Genomic DNA, 19,607 nt, shown 5'->3' with positions numbered 1-19,607 from the left:
GGTTTTGGGGTTGATTAGGAGGGATTTGGGGTTGATTAGGAGGGATTTGGGGCAATTTGGGATGGATTGAATCGGTTTAGGGAAGGATTGGGGGGATTTGGGGTTGATGAGGAGCAATTTGGGATGGATTAGGGGGGATTTGGGATGGATTGAATCAGTTTAGAGATGGATTGGGGCAGTTTAGGGTTGATCAGGAGGGATTTGGGGTAATTCGGGATGGATTAGGGGGGATTTGGGGATGGATTAGGGGGGATTTGGGGTTGGTTAGGAGGGATTTGGGGTAATTCGGGATGGATTAGGGGGGATTTGGGGATGGATTAGGGGGGATTTGGGGTAATTTGGGATGGATTAGGGGGGATTTGGGGGGGATTAGGAGGGATTTGGGGTAATTTGGGATGGATTGAATCAGTTTAGGGAAGGATTGGGGGGATTTGGGGTTGATGAGGAGCAATTTGGGATGGATTAGGGGGGATTTGGGATGGATTGAATCAGTTTAGAGATGGATTGGGGCAGTTTAGGGTTGATTAGGAGGGATTTGGGGTAATTCGGGATGGATTAGGGGGGGTCGGGGATGGATTAGGGGGGATTTGGGGTGGATTAGGAGGGATTTGGGGTGGATTAGGGGGGATTTGGGGTTGATGAGGAGCAATTTGGGATGGATCGAGGTGATTTGGATGGATCGGGTCACTTCAGAGCCGGCTTCGAGAGCCTTCGGGCCCGCCGGGGCGCGTTTTTGGGGGCGGAAAGAGGCCCCGAGCCCGCTCCCCCCGTGCCCCGAGCCGCAGGCTGAAAAATAAAAGCTGTATTTGGTGGGATTTTGGGCTGGTGAGGGGTCAGAGCTCGTCGCGCGCGGGGCTGTCGAGGGGCGAGCGGAGGACGCCGGAGGGTCCAGCCTCACCCCGCGGCGGCTCCCGCGGCGGCTCCCGGCGAGCGTCCCAGGGCGCCGACGTCTCCGTGTCGCTGACGTAGCCCTCGTCCCCCGTGTAGTGGGTCGGGAAAACCAGCAGCGGCTCCGCCGACAGGGCCACCAGCTCCCGAGGGGAGAAGTGCCGCGAGTACTCGGAGCTGCAGGGGGAGGAAAAACCAGAGGGGAAAGGGTGAGGGCCAAGGGGCCAAGGGACGGGGATCCAGGGGGAATGGAGCCGTGAGGAATGGAGCCAGAGGGATGAGAGAAAAGGAGCCAAAGGGCCAAGGGGGATGGAGCCACGAGGAATGGAGTCAAGGGGCCAAGGGAAATGGGGCCAAGGGACAGGGATCCAGGGAAATGGAGACATGAGGAATGGAGCCAAAGGGATGAGAGAAAAGGAGCCAAAAGGCCAAGGGAAAGGGGGCCAAGGGACAGGGATCCAGGGGAAACAGAGCCAAAGGGGCAAGAGAAATGGGGCCAAGGGACAGGGAACCAGGGGAAAATGGAGCCACGAGGAATGGAGCCAAAGGGATGAGAGAAAAGGAGCCAAAAGGCCAAGGGAAATGGGGCCAAGGGGATGGAGTCAAAGGGCCAAGGGAAATGGGGCCAAGGGACAGGGATCCAGGGAAATGGAGACATGAGGAATGGAGCCAAAGGGATGAGAGAAAAGGAGCCAAAAGGCCAAGGGAAAGGGGGCCAAGGGTCAAGGATCCAGGGGAAACGGAGCCAAAGGGGCAAGGGAAATGGGGCCAAGGGACAGGGATCCAGGGTAAATGGAGCCACGAGGAATGGAGCCAAAGGGATGAGAGAAAAGGAGCCAAAGGGCCAAGGGAAATGGGGCCAAGGGGATGGAGTCAAAGGGCCAAGGGAAATGGGGCCAAGGGACAGGGATCCAGGGAAATGGAGACATGAGGAATGGAGCCAAAGGGATGAGAGAAAAGGAGCCAAAAGGCCAAGGGAAAGGGGGCCAAGGGTCAAGGATCCAGGGGAAACGGAGCCAAAGGGCCAAGGGAAATGGGGCCAAGGGACAGGGATCCAGGGTAAATGGAGCCATGAGGAATGGAGCCAAAGGGATGAGAGAAAAGGAGCCAAAAGGCCAAGGGAAATGGGGCCAAGGGACGGGGATCCAGGGGAAATGGAGCCAAAGGGATGAGAGAAATGGAGCCAAGAGATCCCATCCCACCCCACCCCACCCCGTCCACCCCGTCCCCTCACACGGGGTGTTTGTTGAACATGATGGGCAGGAACTCGTCGACGGGCACCATCTTGGCGAGGGGCTCGGCCGCCAGCAGCTTCCGGGCCCCGGCGAGCGACAGGACGTAGCCCAGCGTCCAGTAGGAGTAATCGGCCTCCACCACGTTCCTCACGCGCGGCACCGGCCGCTCCGGCCGCTCCACCTGCATCCGCTTCCGCCCGATGTAACTGCGACGAGAGGCTCCTCAGCACCCAGGGACGCGCTCCGGAGGCGCTCCCGATGCCCAGGATGAGCTCCGGAGTCACTCCAGAGCTCTGGGATGTGCTCCGGAGTCACACCAGATCCCTGGGATGAGCTCCAGAGTCACTCCAGATCCCTGGGATGAGCTCTGGAGTCACACCAGATCTCTGGGATCCACTCCAGATCCCAGGGACACACTCCAGAGTCACACCAGATCCTCAGGATGCACTCCGGAGTCACAATGGATCTCTGGGATGCGCTCCGGAGTCAAACTGGATCCCCAGGATGCGCTCCAGAGTCACATCGGACCCCTGGGATGTGCTCCAGAGTCACACCAGATCCCTGGGATGCGCTCCAGAGTCACTCTGGATCCCAGGGATGCGCTCTGGAGTCACTCCAGATCTCTGGGATGTGCTCTGGAGTCACACCGGATCCTTGGAATGTGCTCCAGAGTCACTCTGGATCGCCAGGATGAGCTCCGGAGTCACACCAGATCCTCAGGATGCGCTCTGGAGTCACTCCAGATCTCTGGAATGCGCTCTGGAGTCACTCCAGATCCCAGGGATGCGCTCTGGAGTCACACCGGATCCCTGGGATGCACTCCAGAGTCACTCCGGATCCCCAGGATGAGCTCTGGAGTCACACCACACCCCAGGGATGTGCTCTGGAGTCACTCCAGATCTCTGGGATGCACTCTGGAGTCACAACGGATCTCTGGGATCCACTCCAGATCCCAGGGACACACTCCAGAGTCACACCAGATCCTCAGGATGCACTCCGGAGTCACAATGGATCTCTGGGATGCGCTCCGGAGTCAAACTGGATCCCCAGGATGCGCTCCAGAGTCACATCGGATCCCTGGGATGTGCTCCAGAGTCACACAAGATCCCCAGGATGCGCTCCAGAGTCACTCCAGATCCCCAGGATGCGCTCTGGAGTCACACCAGATCTCTGGGATGTGCTCTGGAGTCACAATGGATCTCTGGGATGCACTCCAGATCCCAGGGACGCGCTCCAGAGTCACACCGGATCCCTGGGATGTGCTCCAGAGTCACTCTGGATCCCTAGGATGAGCTCCAGAGTCACACCAGATCCCAGGGTTGCACTCTGGTGTCACACCAGATCCCCGGGATGAGCTCCAGAGTCACTCTGGATCCCCAGGATGTGCTCTGGAGTCACTCCAGATCCCCAGGAGTCACACCAGATCCCTGGGATGCGCTCCAGAGTCACTCTGGATCCCCAGGATGTGCTCTGGAGTTACTCCAGATCCCCAGGAGTCACACCAGATCCCTGGGATGCGCTCCAGAGTCACTCCGGATCCCCAGGAGTCACACCAGATCCTAGGGATGCGCTCCAGAGTCACTCCGGATCCCCAGGATGAGCTCCAGAGTCACACCAGATCCTCAGGATGTGCTCTGGAGTCGCTCCAGATCTCTGGGATGCGCTCCGGAGTCACACCGGATCCCCAGGAGTCACACCAGATCCTAGGGATGCGCTCCAGAGCCACTCTGGATCCCCAGGAGTCACACCAGATCCCCGGGATGTGCTCCAGAGCCACTCTGGATCCCCAGGATGTGCTCTGGAGTTACTCCAGACCTCTGGGATGCGCTCTGGAGTCACTCCAGATCCCCAGGAGTCACACCAGATCCTAGGGATGCGCTCCAGAGCCACTCTGGATCCCCAGGAGTCACACCAGATCCCCGGGATGTGCTCCAGAGCCACTCTGGATCCCCAAGATGTGCTCCAGAGTCACTCCAGATCCCTGGGATGAGCTCTGGAGTCACACCAGATCTCTGGGATGCGCTCCGGAGTCACACCAGATCTCTGGGATCCACTCCAGATCCCAGGGACACACTCCAGAGTCACACCAGATCCTCAGGATGCACTCCGGAGTCACAATGGATCTCTGGGATGCGCTCCGGAGTCAAACTGGATCCCCAGGATGCGCTCCAGAGTCACATCGGATCCCTGGGATGCACTCCAGAGTCACTCTGGATCCCAGGGATGCGCTCTGGAGTCACTCCAGATCTCTGGGATGTGCTCTGGAGTCACACCGGATCCTTGGAATGTGCTCCAGAGTCACTCTGGATCTCCAGGATGAGCTCCGGAGTCACACCAGATCCTCAGGATGCGCTCTGGAGTCACTCCAGATCTCTGGGATGCGCTCCGGAGTCACAACGGATCTCTGGGATCCGCTCCAGATCCCAGGGACACACTCCAGAGTCACACCAGATCCTCAGGATGCACTCCGGAGTCACAATGGATCTCTGGGATGCGCTCCGGAGTCAAACTGGATCCCCAGGATGCGCTCCAGAGTCACATCGGATCCCTGGGATGTGCTCTGGAGTCACACCGGATCCTTGGAATGTGCTCCAGAGTCACTCTGGATCGCCAGGATGAGCTCCGGAGTCACACCAGATCCTCAGGATGCGCTCTGGAGTCACTCCAGATCTCTGGAATGCGCTCTGGAGTCACTCCAGATCCCAGGGATGCGCTCTGGAGTCACACCGGATCCCTGGGATGCACTCCAGAGTCACTCCGGATCCCCAGGATGAGCTCTGGAGTCACACCACACCCCAGGGATGTGCTCCGGAGTCACTCCAGATCTCTGGGATGCGCTCCGGAGTCACAACGGATCTCTGGGATCCGCTCCAGATCCCAGGGACACACTCCAGAGTCACACCAGATCCTCAGGATGCACTCCGGAGTCACAATGGATCTCTGGGATGCGCTCCGGAGTCAAACTGGATCCCCAGGATGCGCTCCAGAGTCACATCGGATCCCTGGGATGTGCTCCAGAGTCACACAAGATCCCCAGGATGCGCTCCAGAGTCACTCCAGATCCCCAGGATGCGCTCTGGAGTCACACCAGATCTCTGGGATGTGCTCTGGAGTCACAATGGATCTCTGGGATGCACTCCAGATCCCAGGGACGCGCTCCAGAGTCACACCGGATCCCTGGGATGTGCTCCAGAGTCACTCTGGATCCCTAGGATGAGCTCCAGAGTCACACCAGATCCCAGGGTTGCACTCTGGAGTCACACCAGATCCCCGGGATGAGCTCCAGAGTCACTCTGGATCCCCAGGATGTGCTCTGGAGTCACTCCAGATCCCCAGGAGTCACACCAGATCCCTGGGATGCGCTCCAGAGTCACTCCGGATCCCCAGGATGAGCTCCAGAGTCACACCAGATCCTCAGGATGTGCTCTGGAGTCGCTCCAGATCTCTGGGATGCGCTCCGGAGTCACACCGGATCCCCAGGAGTCACACCAGATCCTAGGGATGCGCTCCAGAGTCAAACCAGATCCCCAGGAGTCACACCAGATCCTAGGGATGTGCTCCAGAGCCACTCTGGATCCCCAGGAGTCACACCAGATCCCCGGGATGTGCTCCAGAGCCACTCTGGATCCCCAAGATGTGCTCCAGAGTCACTCCAGATCCCTGGGATGTGCTCTGGAGTCACACCAGATCCCCAGGACACGCTCCGGAGTCACAACAGACCCCCGGGATGCGCTCCGGAGTCACACCGGATCCCTGGGATGCGCTCTGGAGTCACACCAGATCCCCAGGAGTCACACCAGATCCCCGGGACGCGCTCCAGAGCCACACCAGATCCTGAGGAGTCACTCCGGATCCGTGGGACGCGCTCCGGAGTGACTCCGGCTCCGATGCCGCACTCACATGAGGTCCCAGGCGACTCCGGCCGCCGCCAGGTCCTGCACCAGCGTCACCAGGCGCCGCTTGAAGAAGATCTCGAAGCGCAGGTCGTCCTCGAAAACCACCGAGCGCTGCAGCCCCCGCGCCACGATCTGCGACGGAAACGGGGAGACGGGAGGATCCCGCGGGAGGAACCACGCGGCCCCATCGTCCCGCGGGATTAGGAACTCGGCCTCCTCCTCCTTGGGATTAAGGACACGTCCCCATCCTTCCTACCTGAGATTAGGGTCTCATTCCCCCCTTTCCCATGGGATTAGGGTCTCATTCCCCCCTTTCCCATGGGATTAGGGTCTCTTCTCCCTCTTCCCCATGGGATTAGGGTCTCATCTCCCTCTTCCCCATGGGATTAGGGTCTCATCTCCCGTTTCCCATGGGATTAGGGTCTCTTCTCTCCCTTCCAGACTGGATTAGGGTCTCTTTTCCCCTTCCCCGTGGGATTAGGGCCTCATTCCCCCCTTTCCCATGGGATTAGGGTCTCTTTTCCCCTTTTTCCATGGGATTGGGGGCTTATTCTCCTGTTTCCCATGGGATTAGGGTCTCTTTTCCCCTTCCCCGTGGGATTAGGGTCTCATTTCCCCCTTTCCCGTGGGATTAGGGCCTCATTCCCCCCTTCCCCGTGGGATTAGGGTCTCATTTCCCCCTTTCCCGTGGGATTAGGGTCTCACTTCCCCCTTTCCCATGGGATCAGGGTCTCATTCCCCCCTTCCCCATGGGATTAGGGTCTCTTTTCCCCTTTTTCCATGGGATTGGGGTCTTATTCTCCTGTTTCCCATGGGATTAGTGTCTCATCTCCCCCTTTCCCATGGAATTAAGGTCTCATTCCCCCCTTTTCCATGGAATTAGGGTCTCTTCTCCCTCTTCCCCATGGAATTAGGGTCTCTTCTCCCCTTTCCCCATTGGATTAGGGTCTCTTCTCCCCTTTCCCCATGGGATTAGGGTCTCTTTTCCCCCTTTCCCCATGGGATTAGGGTCTCATTCCCCAGTTTCCCACGGGATCGGGGTCTCATTTCCCCGTTTCCAATGGGATCGGGGTCTCATTCCCCAGTTTCCCACGGGATCGGGGTCGCATTCCCCATTTCCCACGGGGTCGGGGTCTCATTTCCCCAGTTTCCCACGGGATCGGGGTCTCATTTCCCCGTTTCCCACGGGATCGGGGTCTCATTCCCCGTTTCCCACGGGATCGGGGTCTCATTCCCCAGTTTCCCACGGGATCGGGGTCTCATTCCCCAGTTTCCCACGGGATCGGGGTCTCATTCCCCAGTTTCCCACGGGATCGGGGTCTCATTCCCCGTTTCCCACGGGATCGGGGTCTCATTTCCCAGTTTCCCACGGGATCGGGGTCTCATTCCCCAGTTTCCCAGGGGATCGGGGTCTCAGTCCCCAGTTTCCCACGGGATCGGGGTCTCATTTCCCAGTTTCCCAGGGGATCGGGGTCTCATTCCCCAGTTTCCCACGGGATCGGGGTCTCATTCCCCAGTTTCCCACGGGATCGGGGTCTCATTCCCAGTTTCCCACGGGATCGGGGTCTCATTTCCCAGTTTCCCACGGGATCGGGGTCTCATTCCCCAGTTTCCCACGGGATCGGGGTCTCATTTCCCCGTTTCCCACGGGATCGGGGTCTCATTCCCCAGTTTCCCAGGGGATCGGGGTCTCATTTCCCAGTTTCCCAGGGGATCGGGGTCTCATTTCCCCGTTTCCCACGGGATCGGGGTCTCATTCCCCAGTTTCCCACGGGATCGGGGTCTCATTCCCCAGTTTCCCACGGGATCGGGGTCTCATTCCCCAGTTTCCCACGGGATCGGGGTCTCATTCCCCAGTTTCCCACGGGATCGGGGTCTCATTTCCCCGTTTCCCACGGGATCGGGGTCTCATTCCCCAGTTTCCCAGGGGATCGGGGTCTCATTTCCCAGTTTCCCAGGGGATCGGGGTCTCATTCCCCAGTTTCCCACGGGATCGGGGTCTCATTCCCCAGTTTCCCAGGGGATCGGGGTCTCATTCCCCAGTTTCCCACGGGATCGGGGTCTCATTCCCCGTTTCCCACGGGATCGGGGTCTCATTCCCCAGTTTCCCACGGGATCGGGGTCTCATTTCCCAGTTTCCCACGGGATCGGGGTCTCATTTCCCAGTTTCCCACGGGATCGGGGTCTCATTTCCCCATTTCCCACGGGATCGGGGTCTCATTCCCAGTTTCCCACGGGATCGGGGTCTCATTTCCCCGTTTCCCACGGGATCGGGGTCTCATTTCCCCGTTTCCCACGGGATCGGGGTCTCATTTCCCAGTTTCCCACGGGATCGGGGTCTCATTTCCCAGTTTCCCACGGGATCGGGGTCTCATTCCCCAGTTTCCCACGGGATCGGGGTCTCATTTCCCCGTTTCCCACAGGATCTGGGTCTCATTTCCCAGTTTCCCACGGGATCGGGGTCTCATTCCCCAGTTTCCCACGGGATCGGGGTCTCATTCCCCCTTTTCCCACGGGATCGGGGTCTCATTCCCCAGTTTCCCACGGGATCTGGGTCTCGTTTCCCAGTTTCCCACGGGATCGGGGTCTCATTCCCCGTTTCCCACGGGATCGGGGTCTCATTCCCCAGTTTCCCACGGGATCGGGGTCTCATTCCCCAGTTTCCCACGGGATCGGGGTCTCATTCCCAGTTTCCCACGGGATCGGGGTCTCATTTCCCCGTTTCCCACGGGATCGGGGTCTCATTTCCCAGTTTCCCACGGGATCGGGGTCTCATTCCCCAGTTTCCCACGGGATCGGGGTCTCATTTCCCCGTTTCCCACAGGATCTGGGTCTCATTTCCCAGTTTCCCACGGGATCGGGGTCTCATTCCCCAGTTTCCCACGGGATCGGGGTCTCATTCCCCCTTTTCCCACGGGATCGGGGTCTCGTTTCCCAGTTTCCCACGGGATCGGGGTCTCATTTCCCAGTTTCCCACGGGATCGGGGTCTCATTTCCCAGTTTCCCAGGGGATCGGGGTCTCATTCCCCAGTTTCCCACGGGATCGGGGTCTCATTCCCCAGTTTCCCACGGGGTCGGGGTCTCATTCCCCAGTTTCCCTCGGGATCGGGGTCTCATTCCCCAGTTTCCCACGGGATCGGGGTCTCATTCCCCAGTTTCCCACGGGGTCGGGGTGTCATTCCCAGTTTCCCACGGGATCGGGGTCTCATTTCCCCGTTTCCCACGGGATCGGGGTCTCATTTCCCCGTTTCCCACGGGATCGGGGTCTCATTCCCCAGTTTCCCACGGGATCGGGGTCTCATTCCCCAGTTTCCCACGGGATCGGGGTCTCATTCCCCGTTTCCCACGGGATCGGGGTCTCATTTCCCAGTTTCCCACGGGATCGGGGTCTCATTCCCAGTTTCCCACGGGATCGGGGTCTCATTCCCAGTTTCCCACGGGATCGGGGTCTCATTTCCCCGTTTCCCACGGGATCGGGGTCTCATTCCCCGTTTCCCACGGGATCGGGGTCTCATTCCCCAGTTTCCCTCGGGATCGGGGTCTCATTCCCCAGTTTCCCACGGGATCGGGGTCTCATTCCCCAGTTTCCCACGGGATCGGGATCTCATTCCCCAGTTTCCCACGGGATCGGGGTCTCATTCCCCAGTTTCCCACGGGATCGGGGTCTCATTCCCCGTTTCCCACGGGATCGGGGTCTCATTTCCCCGTTTCCCACGGGATCGGGGTCTCATTCCCCGTTTCCCACGGGATCGGGGTCTCATTCCCCAGTTTCCCACGGGATCGGGGTCTCATTCCCCAGTTTCCCACGGGATCGGGGTCTCATTTCCCCGTTTCCCACGGGATCGGGGTCTCATTCCCCAGTTTCCCACGGGATCGGGGTCTCATTCCCCAGTTTCCCACGGGATCGGGGTCTCATTCCCCAGTTTCCCACGGGATCGGGGTCTCATTTCCCCGTTTCCCACGGGATCGGGGTCTCATTCCCCAGTTTCCCACGGGATCGGGGTCTCATTCCCCAGTTTCCCACGGGATCGGGGTCTCATTCCCCGTTTCCCACGGGATCGGGGTCTCATTCCCCCGTTTCCCACGGGATCGGGGTCTCGTTTCCCAGTTTCCCACGGGATCGGGGTCTCTCTCCCACGGGACGAGGGTCCCTCACCTCCTCCCAGACGCGGTAGTGGCTGAGGAAGCAGCCGAGCTCCCCGCGGGTGAGCGGCCGCCCGTGGTACGGATCGCGGTATCCCGGCAGCATCCGAATCCCCAGCGCCTCCACTTCGCTGTCGTTCAGGGCCCTGCGGACACCCCCTTCGATTCCGGCCCCGTTCCCCAGGGCCAAATCCCTCAGGGAAAGGGGGAAAAGAAAAATCCCAGGCGGCTCCTCACCCGCCGTCCACGGCCTCGACCAGGCGACACGCGATCTCCTGCTCCTGCAGCGAGCGCAGCATCCGCGCCCGGCGGTCCGCACGCCGCTTCAGGTTGATCAGGAAAACCTGGAGGGGGGAAAGACAGGGAAAAAAGGGGAAATCCAGCTAAAATAGGGGGAAAATGCAGCTAAAAAGGGTGAAATCTAGCTAAAAACGGGGAAAAATCCAGCTAAAAAGGGTGAAATGCAGCTAAAAAGGGTGAAATGCAGCTAAAAAGGGGAAGAATCCAGCTAAAAAGGGTGAAATCCAGCTAAAAACAGGGAAAATCCAGCTAAAAATGGTGAAATCCAGCTAAAAGGGGGAAAAATCCAGCTAAAAAGGGTGAAATCTAGCTAAAAAGGGAAAAATCCAGCTAAAAAGGGTGAAATCTAGCTAAAAGGGGAAAAATCCAGCTAAAAAGGGTGAAATGCAGCTAAAAGGGGGAAGAATCCAGCTAAAAAGGGTGAAATCTAGCTAAAAAGGTGAAAAATCCAGCTAAAAAGGGGTGAAATCCAGCTAAAAAGGGGTGAAATCCAGCTAAAAACGGTGAAATGCAGGTAAAAAGGGGGAGGAATCCAGCTGAAAAGGGGGAAATTCAGGTAAAAAAGGTGAAATCCAGCTAAATAGAGTGAAATCCTGCTAAAAGGGGGAAAATCCAGCTAAAAGAAGGGGAAATCCAGCTAAAAGAGGTGAAATCCAGCTAAAAAGGGGAAAATGTAGCTAAAAAGGGGGTAAAATCCAGTGAAAAAGGGTGAAATGCAGCTAAAAGGGGCAAGAATCCAGCTGAAAAAGGATGAAATCCAGACAAAAGAGGGTGAAATCCAGCTCAAAAATCAGGAAAAGAGACCAAAAAATGCTGGAAATCAAGGAAAGGGAGGGAAAAACCCTCAAAAATCAAGAAAGGAGACAAAAAAATGGTGGAAATCAGGGAAAGGGAGGGAAAACCCCTCAAATATCAAGAAAAGAGACCAAAAAATGCTGGAAATTGAGGAAAGGGAAGGAAAAACCTTCAAAAATCAAGAAAAGAGGCAAAAAAATGGTGGAAATCAAGGAAAGTGAGGAAAAAATCCTCAAAAATCAAGAAAAGAGACAAAAAATGGTGGAAATCAAGGAAAGGGAGGGAAAAATCCTCAAAAATCAAGAAAAGAGACAAAAAATACTGGAAATCAAGGAAAGGGAGGGAAAAAACCTCAAACATCAAGAAAAGACACCAAAAAATGCTGGAAATCAAGGAAAGGGAAGGAAAAACCTTCAAAAATCAAGAAAGGAGACAAAAAAATGCTGGAAATCAAGGAAATGGAGGGAAAAAATCCTCAAAAATCAAGAAAAGAGACAAAAAATGGTGGAAATCAAGAAAAGGGAGGGAAAAACCCTCAAAAATCAAGAAAAGACACCAAAAAAATGCTGGAAATCAAGGGAAGGGAAGGAAAAACCTTCAAAAATCAAGAAAAGAGACAAAAGATGCTGGAAATCAAGGAAAGGGAGGAAAAAATCCTCAAAAATCAAGAAAAGAGACAAAAAAATGCTGGAAATCAAGGAAAGGGAGGGAAAAACCCTCAAAACATTAAGAAAGGAGATAAAAAAAATCCTGGAAATTGAGGAAAGGGAAGGAAAAACTCTCAAAAATCAAGAAAGGAGACAAAAAAAACGGTGGAAATCAGGGAAAGGGAGGGAAAAACCCTCAAATATCAAGAAAAGAGACAAAAAAATGCTGGAAATCAAGGAAAGAGAGGGAAAAACCCTCAAAAATCAAGAAAGGAGACAAAAAAATGCTGGAAATCAAGGAAAGGGAGGGGAAAACCCTCAAAAATCAAGAAAGGAGATAAAAACATGGTGGAAATCAGGGAAAGGGATGGAAAAACCCTCAAAAAACATGAAAAGGGGTGAAAAAAAACCCCAAAAAATCAGGAAAAGAGACAGGAAAATGCCCCAAAGCCAGAAAAGAGGGTTAAAAGCCCCTAAAAATCACGAGAAGAGGGAAAAAATCAGCGAGGGAGGCGGGGGAGGAGGCGGCGCTCACCTCGTCGAAGCCCATTTTGTCCGGGAGCTTCGGGGGGACCCAGACGTGGGGCGACGGCTCGGCCGGAGGCAGCTTCACTGCGGGAGAGGAGGCGCCGCTGGGGCCAGCGAGCCACGCGGCCACCGAGCCCACGGGGCGAACGGCGAGCCACGAAGGAGCCCGCGTGGCAACCACGGAGCTGGGACGCGAAGCCGCGGCTGAGCCGTAGACCACGTGGCAACCATGGAGCCAGGAGGCAAAGCCGATGCCCGTGTGGCAACCACGGAAGCAAAGCCGATGGCCGTGTGACAACCATGGAAGCAAAGCTGATGGCCGTGTGGCAACCACGGAGCTGGGAGGCAAAGCCAATGCCCACGTGGCAACCATGGAAGCAAAAATTATGGCCGTGTGGCAATCATGGAAGCAAAGCCAATGGCCACGTGGCAACCACGGAGCCGGGAGGCAAAGCCAATGCCCACGTGGCAACCATGGAAGCAAAGCCAATGGCCACGTGGCAACCACGGAGCCGGGAGGCAAAGCCAATGCCCACGTGGCAACCATGGAAGCAAAGCCAATGGCCACGTGGCAACCACGGAGCCAGGAGGCAAAGCCAATGCCCACGTGGCAACCACAGAAGCAAAGCCGATGCCTGTGTGGCAACCATGGAAGCAAAGCTGATGGCCGTGTGGCAACCACGGAGCTGGGAAGCAAAGCCAATGGCCACGTGGCAACCATGGAAGCAAAGCCGATGCCCGTGTGACAACCACGGAAGCAAAGCCGATGGCCGTGTGGCAACCACGGAAGCAAAGCCGATGGCCGTGTGGCAACCATGGAAGCAAAGCCGATGGCCATGTGGCAACCACAGAAGCAAAGCCGATGCCCGTGTGACAACCATGGAAGCAAAGCCGATGGCCGTGTGGCAACCATGGAGCTGGGAGGCAAAGCCGATGCCCACGTGGCAACCATGGAAGCAAAGCCGATGGCCACGTGGCAACCACGGAGCTGGGAGGCAAAGCCAATGCCCACGTGGCAACCATGGAAGCAAAAATTATGGCCGTGTGGCAACCATGGAAGCAAAGCCAATGCCCACGTGGCAACCACAGAAGCAAAGCCGATGCCTGTGTGGCAACCATGGAAGCAAAGCTGATGGCCGTGTGGCAACCACGGAGCTGGGAAGCAAACCCAATGGCCACGTGGCAACCATGGAAGCAAAGCTGATGCCCACGTGGCAACCATGGAAGCAAAGCCAATGCCCACGTGGCAACCACAGAGCCGGGAGGCAAAGCCGATGCCCACATGGCAACCATGGAAGCAAAGTTGATGGCCGTGTGGCAACCATGGAGCCGGGAGGCAAAGCCAATGCTTGTGTGGCAAGCATGGAAGCAAAGCCAATGGCCGTGTGGCAACCATGGAAGCAAAGTTGATGGCCATGTGGCAACCACGGAGCCGGGAAGCAAAGCCAATGGCCACGTGGCAACCATGGAAGCAAAGCCGATGGCCGTGTGGCAACCATGGAGCCGGGAGGCAAAGCCAATGCCCATGTGGCAACCATGGAAGCAAAAATTATGGCCGTGTGGCAATCATGGAAGCAAAGCCGATGGCCGTGTGGCAACCATGGAAGCAAAGCCAATGGCCATGTGGCAACCATGGAGCCGGGAGGCAAAGCCAATGCTTGTGTGGCAAGCATGGAAGCAAAGCCAATGGCCGTGTGGCAACCATGGAAGCAAAGTTGATGGCCATGTGGCAACCACGGAGCCGGGAAGCAAAGCCAATGCCCACGTGGCAACCATGGAAGCAAAGTTGATGGCCGTGTGGCAACCATGGAAGCAAAGCCAATGGCCGTGTGGCAACCATGGAGCCGGGAGGCAAAGCCGACGCCCCTGTGGCTACCACAGAGGCAGGAGCGGCCAGCGAGGCGGTGGCCGCGTTCCTCACCCATGATCTCGAGCTGGACGTGCAGGAAGCTGTCGGCCTCGTCGCGCAGGGAGCTGTGAGCTCGCAGCGGCACCGGCAGGAACCCGAACACCACGCGGTTGGACACGAACATCTGAACCCCTGGAAGGGAGAAGCGACCCCTCACCGCGGCCACCCAGCCGCCCGGCGGGGCAAGCGACCCGCACGAGGGGGCCACGGGCCGGGGGAGGGGAAGGGAAACACCAACCAAGGGCAACGCCGGCAAAGCCGACGCCAAAACAAGGCGCCCAGCACCAACCCAAGGATGATCCTAATCCATGGAAGACGTCAACCCAAGGAAGATCCCAACACAAGGATGACGTCGACCCAAGGATGATCCCAACCCATGGAACACGCCAACCCAAGGATGATCCCAACCCAAGGATGATCCCAACCCATGGAAGACAAAGACCCAAAGATGATCCCTACCCAAGGAAGATCCCAACCCAAGGAAGACAAAGACCCAAGGATGATTCCAACCGAAGGATGGTCCCAACCCAAGGAAGACAAAGACCCAAGGATGATCCCGACCCAAGGATGACCCTGATCCAAGGATGATCCCGACCCAAGGGTGACCCCGACGCAAGGGTGACCCCGATCCATGGTCAACCCAACCCAAGGCCATCACCAACCCAAGACCAACACCAACCCAAAGCCCTCACCAACCCAAGGACGACCCCAACCCAAGGACAACCCCAACCCAAGGCCCTCGCCGCCGCCAGGCTCCTCACCCGCCCGCTTGCAGGAGAAGGCGAAGACGATGATGTCGTCGAAGGCCCAGGTGTAGTCGGGGTGGGGCGGGTAGAAGGCGAGGGCCTGCGACGCCTCCTTCCGCAGATCCACCAGGAAGGTGGAGTGAACCATGGGCACCGCGAAGCAGCCGCGGCGCTCGCGCTTCCGGATCGGCAGGTAGGCCGGAGTCCGCCTGTAGTAACCCTGCGTGGAGGAGAAACCTGGCTGGGACCCACGGGGACCTGGAGAACCTCAACCCAGGGGAGCCAGGAGACATGGAGAACCAACCCCCAGAGGAACCAGGGCCCAAAGGAGCTGGAGAACCCAACCTCCAGAGGAACCAGGGCCCAAAGGAGCTGGACAATCCAACCTCCAGAGGAACCAGGGCCCAAAGGAGCTGGAGAACCCAACCTCCAGAGGAACCAGGGCCCAAAGGAGCTGGAGAACCAACCCCCAGAGGAACCAGGGCCCAAAGGAGCTGGAGAACCCAACCCCAGAGGACATGGAACCCAGGAGATGTGGCACCCAGAGAACCAGGAGCTCTGGAACCCATCGAGATGTGGCTTCCAGAGGACCCAGGAGATCTGGAACCCATCGAGATGTGGCTCCCAGAGGACCCAGGAGATCTGGAACCCATCGAGATGTGGCTCCCAGAGGACCCAGGAGATCTGGAACCCATCGAGATGTGGCTCCCAGAGGACCCAGGAGATCTGGAACCCATCGAGATGTGGCTCCCAGAGGACCCAGGAGATCTGGAACCCATCGAGATGTGGCTCCCAGAGGACCCAGAGAACCAGGAGCTGTGGAACCCATCGAGATGTGGCCCCGAGGGCTTCCAGAAGACCCAGGAGCTGCCCACCTGGGCCGTCATCCCGCACCAGAAGTTGGAGTAGGCGGCCCTCGAGTCCAGCATGGGGGCCACCACGGTCTTGTTCTCGGCCATGAGCAGCGCCAGCGTGTCGGGGTTGGTCAGGACGTTGTCGGCGTCCAGGAACTGCTCGGGGTGGGGTGGGACACACGGAAGGAGCTTCAGAAGCCACCGGCGGCCACCCCAGGGGACCACCGCCCTCCAGCCCCCGGGCCAGGAGCCCTCACCAGCAGGTAGTCGGCCCAGCTGGCCCGCGCGGCCTCCAGCGCCGCCTGGCGCAGCCGCATGACGTGCTCGTAGCGCGAGGGCGACCAGTGCTTGGGGCCCTCCTCGTCGGGGTAGGACCTGGGGACACGGGGAACACCAGCCGTGAGGGGCCTCGGCCCATCGGGACCCCCCAAACCTGGAGGATCTCAACCCACGAGGACCCCTGGAACCCACCTCCCACCGAGGCCTTCATCCCATGGAGACCCTCATCCCACAGAGATCTTCTCCCCCATGGAGACCTTCTCCCTCAAACTCAACACCCCCAAACATAAGGAACCCTAAACTTGGAGACCCTCATCCCATGGAGATCCTCATCCCACAGAGATCTTCTCCCCCATGGAGACCTTCCTCAAACTCAACACCCCCAAACTTGAGGAACCCTGAACTTGGAGACCCTCATCCCACAGAGATCTTCTCCCCCATGGAGACCTTCTCCCTCAAACTCAACACCCCCAAACCTGAGGAACCCTAAACTTGGAGACCCTCATCCCACAGAGATCTTCTCCCCCATGGAGACCACCTCCCTCAAACTCAACACCCCCAAACCTGAGGAACCCTAAACTTGGAGACCCTCATCCCACAGAGATCTTCTCCCCCATGGAGACCACCTCCCTCAAACTCAACACCCCCAAACATGAGAAACCCTAAACTTGGAGACCCTCATCCCATGGAGACCCTCAACCCACAGAGATCTTCTCCCCCATGGAGACCTTCTCCCTCAAACTCAACACCCCCAAACTTGAGGCCCCCTAAATTTTGTGACCCTCATCCCATGGAGACCTTCTCCCCCAAGCTCAACACCCTCAACCCATGGGCCCCCCCCAGTTTGAGGAATCCTAAACATTGAGACCCTCATCTCATGGAGATCTTCTCCCCCATGGAGACCTTCTCCCTCAAACTCAACACCCCCAAACTTGAGGAACCCTAAACTTCGGGACCCTCATCCCATGGAGACCCTCATCCCACAGAGACCTTCTCCCCCGTGGAGACCTTCTCCCCCAGGTCCAACCCCCCCAGCCCAGGGCCCCCCCCTCACCGGGGCTGCTCGAGGGGTCTCCACTCGACGTGGTGGTAGCGGCCGCGCACGCGCAGCAGCCACTCGCGCAGCAGAGACGTCGTGTTGTCCTCGCTGTGATCCACGGCCACCCTGACCCCCACCCCGCGGCACCCCCAAGGTCAGAGAGACCCCCCCGTGGGACCCCAAACCTGAGAGACCCCCCCATGAGACCCCAAACCTGAGAGACCCCCCCCATGGGACCCCGCACTCTGACAGAGACCCCCCCCATGGGACCCCAAACCTGAGAGACCCTTCCCCGTGGGACCCCAAACCTGAGAGACCCCCCCATAGGACCCCCAAACCTGAGAGACCCCCCCATAGGACCCCCAAACCTGAGGGAACCCCCACCATGGGACCCCCAGACCTGAGAGACCCCCCCGTGGGACCCCAAACCAACCCCCATAGGACTCCAAATCCCCCCATGGGACCCCAAACCTGAGAGACCCCCCCCATGGGACCCCAACTCTGACTGGGACCCCCCCGTGGGACCCCAAACCTGAGAGACCCCCCACCATAGGACCCCCAAACCTGAAGGAACCCCCCCGTGGGACCCCAAAACTGAGAGACCCCCCCCGGGGGACCCCAAACCAACCCCCATAGGACTCCAAATCCCCCCGTGGGACCCCAAACCTGAGAGACCCCCCCCGGGGGACCCCAAACCCCCCATGCCCCCCCCCCCCCGCCCCATGGGACCCCAACCCACCGGGTGCTGTCCCCTCTCCCCCCCATCCCTGTCCCCCCTTCTCCCTCTGTCCCCCCACCCCCTCTCTTCCCCCTGTCCCCCTCAATCCATCTCCCCCCCCATCCCTGTCCCCCCCGGTCCCCCCCACCTCCCCTCCTGCCCCCTCATCCCCCTCTCTCCCCCCGTGTCCCCCCCTCCCCGTCCCCCTCAGCCCCTCCCCATCCCCCCTGTCTCTCCTGTCCCCTCTCTCCCCCCTGTCCCCTCCATCTCTGTTCCCCGTCCCCCCCACACTCCTCCGTACCCCATTCCCCCTCCCGTCCCCCCTCATCTCCCTCACCCTTGTCCCCCGTCCCCCTCTCCCCGCGTTCCCCTCATCCCACTCCTGTCCCCACTGTCCCCCTCATCCCCCTGTCCCCCCAGTCCCCCTCATCCCACTCTGTCCCCTCCATGTCCCCCTCTCCTCCTGTCCCCACTGTCCCCCCATCCCCTTCTCCCCTGTCCCCTCCATCCCCCTCCCTCCTTCTTTCCTTCATCCTTGTCCCCCTGTCCCCCTCATCCCCCTGTCCCCCATCTTCCCTCCTGTCCCCCTCATCCCACTCTTCCCGCTGTCCCCCTCTCCCCCATTGTCCCCCTCTCTCCCCTGTCCCCCCTCTCCCTGCACTGTCCCCCTCATCCCCCATCTCCCCCCTGTCCCCCCCGTCCCCCTCTCCCCCCTGTCCCCCTCAACCCCCTGTCCCCCCCTCATCCCCCTGTCCCCCCTTTCCCCTCACTGTCCCCCTCATCCCCCTCTCCCCCCTCTCCCCTCACTGTCCCCCTCATCCCCCTCTCCCCCCTCTCCCCTCACTGTCCCCCTCATCCCCCTCTCCCCCTCAACCCCCTGTCCCCCCCTCATCCCCCTGTCCCCCCATCTCCCCCACTGTCCCCCTCATCCCCCTGTCCCCCCTTTCCCCTCACTGTCCCCCTCATCCCCCTCTCCCCCCTGTCCCCCCTCTCCCCTCACTGTCCCCCTCATCCCCCTCTCCCCCTCATCCCCCTCTCCCCCCTGTCCCCCCCGTCCCGGTTCCCACCAGAGGCCGGTCCTGCCCGGCGGGTGCCGCAGCCTCTCGAGGGCCCCGAGGGTGACGGGCAGCGCGTGGGCCGCGTTGCGGGCGAGCAGCGCCACCTGCACCCGCGGCGGCTGCAGCGCCGACTCGGGGCTCCAGCGCTCCTCGGGGAAATAGGCGAGCGCCGGCAGCACCAGCGGCAGCCACAGCGGCGGCCACAGCGGCACCGAGCGGGACACCGGCCCCCACCCCGACCCCGGCCCCGACCCCGGCCCCGGCCCCCGCCGAGCCGCCATCGCGCCCCGACAGGCCGCGACGCGGGACGCGCCCCGACAGGCCCCGCCCACCGCGGGCCCCGCCCCCTCACAGGCCACGCCCCCTCACAGACCACGCCCCCTCACAGGCCGCTATGGGCACGGCAGGGACTGAGGCCACGCCCACAAAGAGGCCACGCCCCCTCATAGGCCGCTATGGGCACAGGCCCCTGGAGGCCACGCCCACAAAGAGGCCACGCCCCCTCATAGGCCGCTATGGGCACAGGCCCCTGGAGGCCACGCCCACAAAGAGGCCACGCCCCCTCATAGGCC

The 19,607-nt window shown here is 59.3% G+C and overlaps 1 protein-coding gene across 1 annotated transcript; it reads right to left on the bottom strand.

The window, feature by feature from the left end:
- Nucleotides 1–787: 787 nt before the first annotated feature.
- On the bottom strand, nucleotides 788–19,316 carry COLGALT1 (collagen beta(1-O)galactosyltransferase 1). Its single transcript, XM_069881538.1, has 12 exons — nucleotides 19,045–19,316; nucleotides 17,275–17,385; nucleotides 16,199–16,316; nucleotides 15,963–16,097; nucleotides 15,103–15,307; nucleotides 14,354–14,473; nucleotides 12,440–12,516; nucleotides 10,400–10,506; nucleotides 10,176–10,308; nucleotides 6,024–6,151; nucleotides 2,123–2,329; nucleotides 788–1,065 (listed from the first exon to the last, which is right to left on the bottom strand). The coding sequence occupies exons 1-12, from the start codon at nucleotides 19,314–19,316 to the stop codon at nucleotides 834–836; spliced, it is 1,845 nt and encodes a 614-aa protein (XP_069737639.1). The 3' UTR covers nucleotides 788–833.
- Nucleotides 19,317–19,607: the final 291 nt, after the last annotated feature.

Source organism: Phaenicophaeus curvirostris, unplaced genomic scaffold (genome assembly GCF_032191515.1).
Source record: "Phaenicophaeus curvirostris isolate KB17595 unplaced genomic scaffold, BPBGC_Pcur_1.0 scaffold_51, whole genome shotgun sequence".
Classification (NCBI taxonomy): domain Eukaryota; kingdom Metazoa; phylum Chordata; class Aves; order Cuculiformes; family Cuculidae; genus Phaenicophaeus; species Phaenicophaeus curvirostris.
The sequence above is the reverse complement of the archived record's forward strand: the minus strand, read 5'-3'. Positions and strand labels throughout refer to the sequence as shown.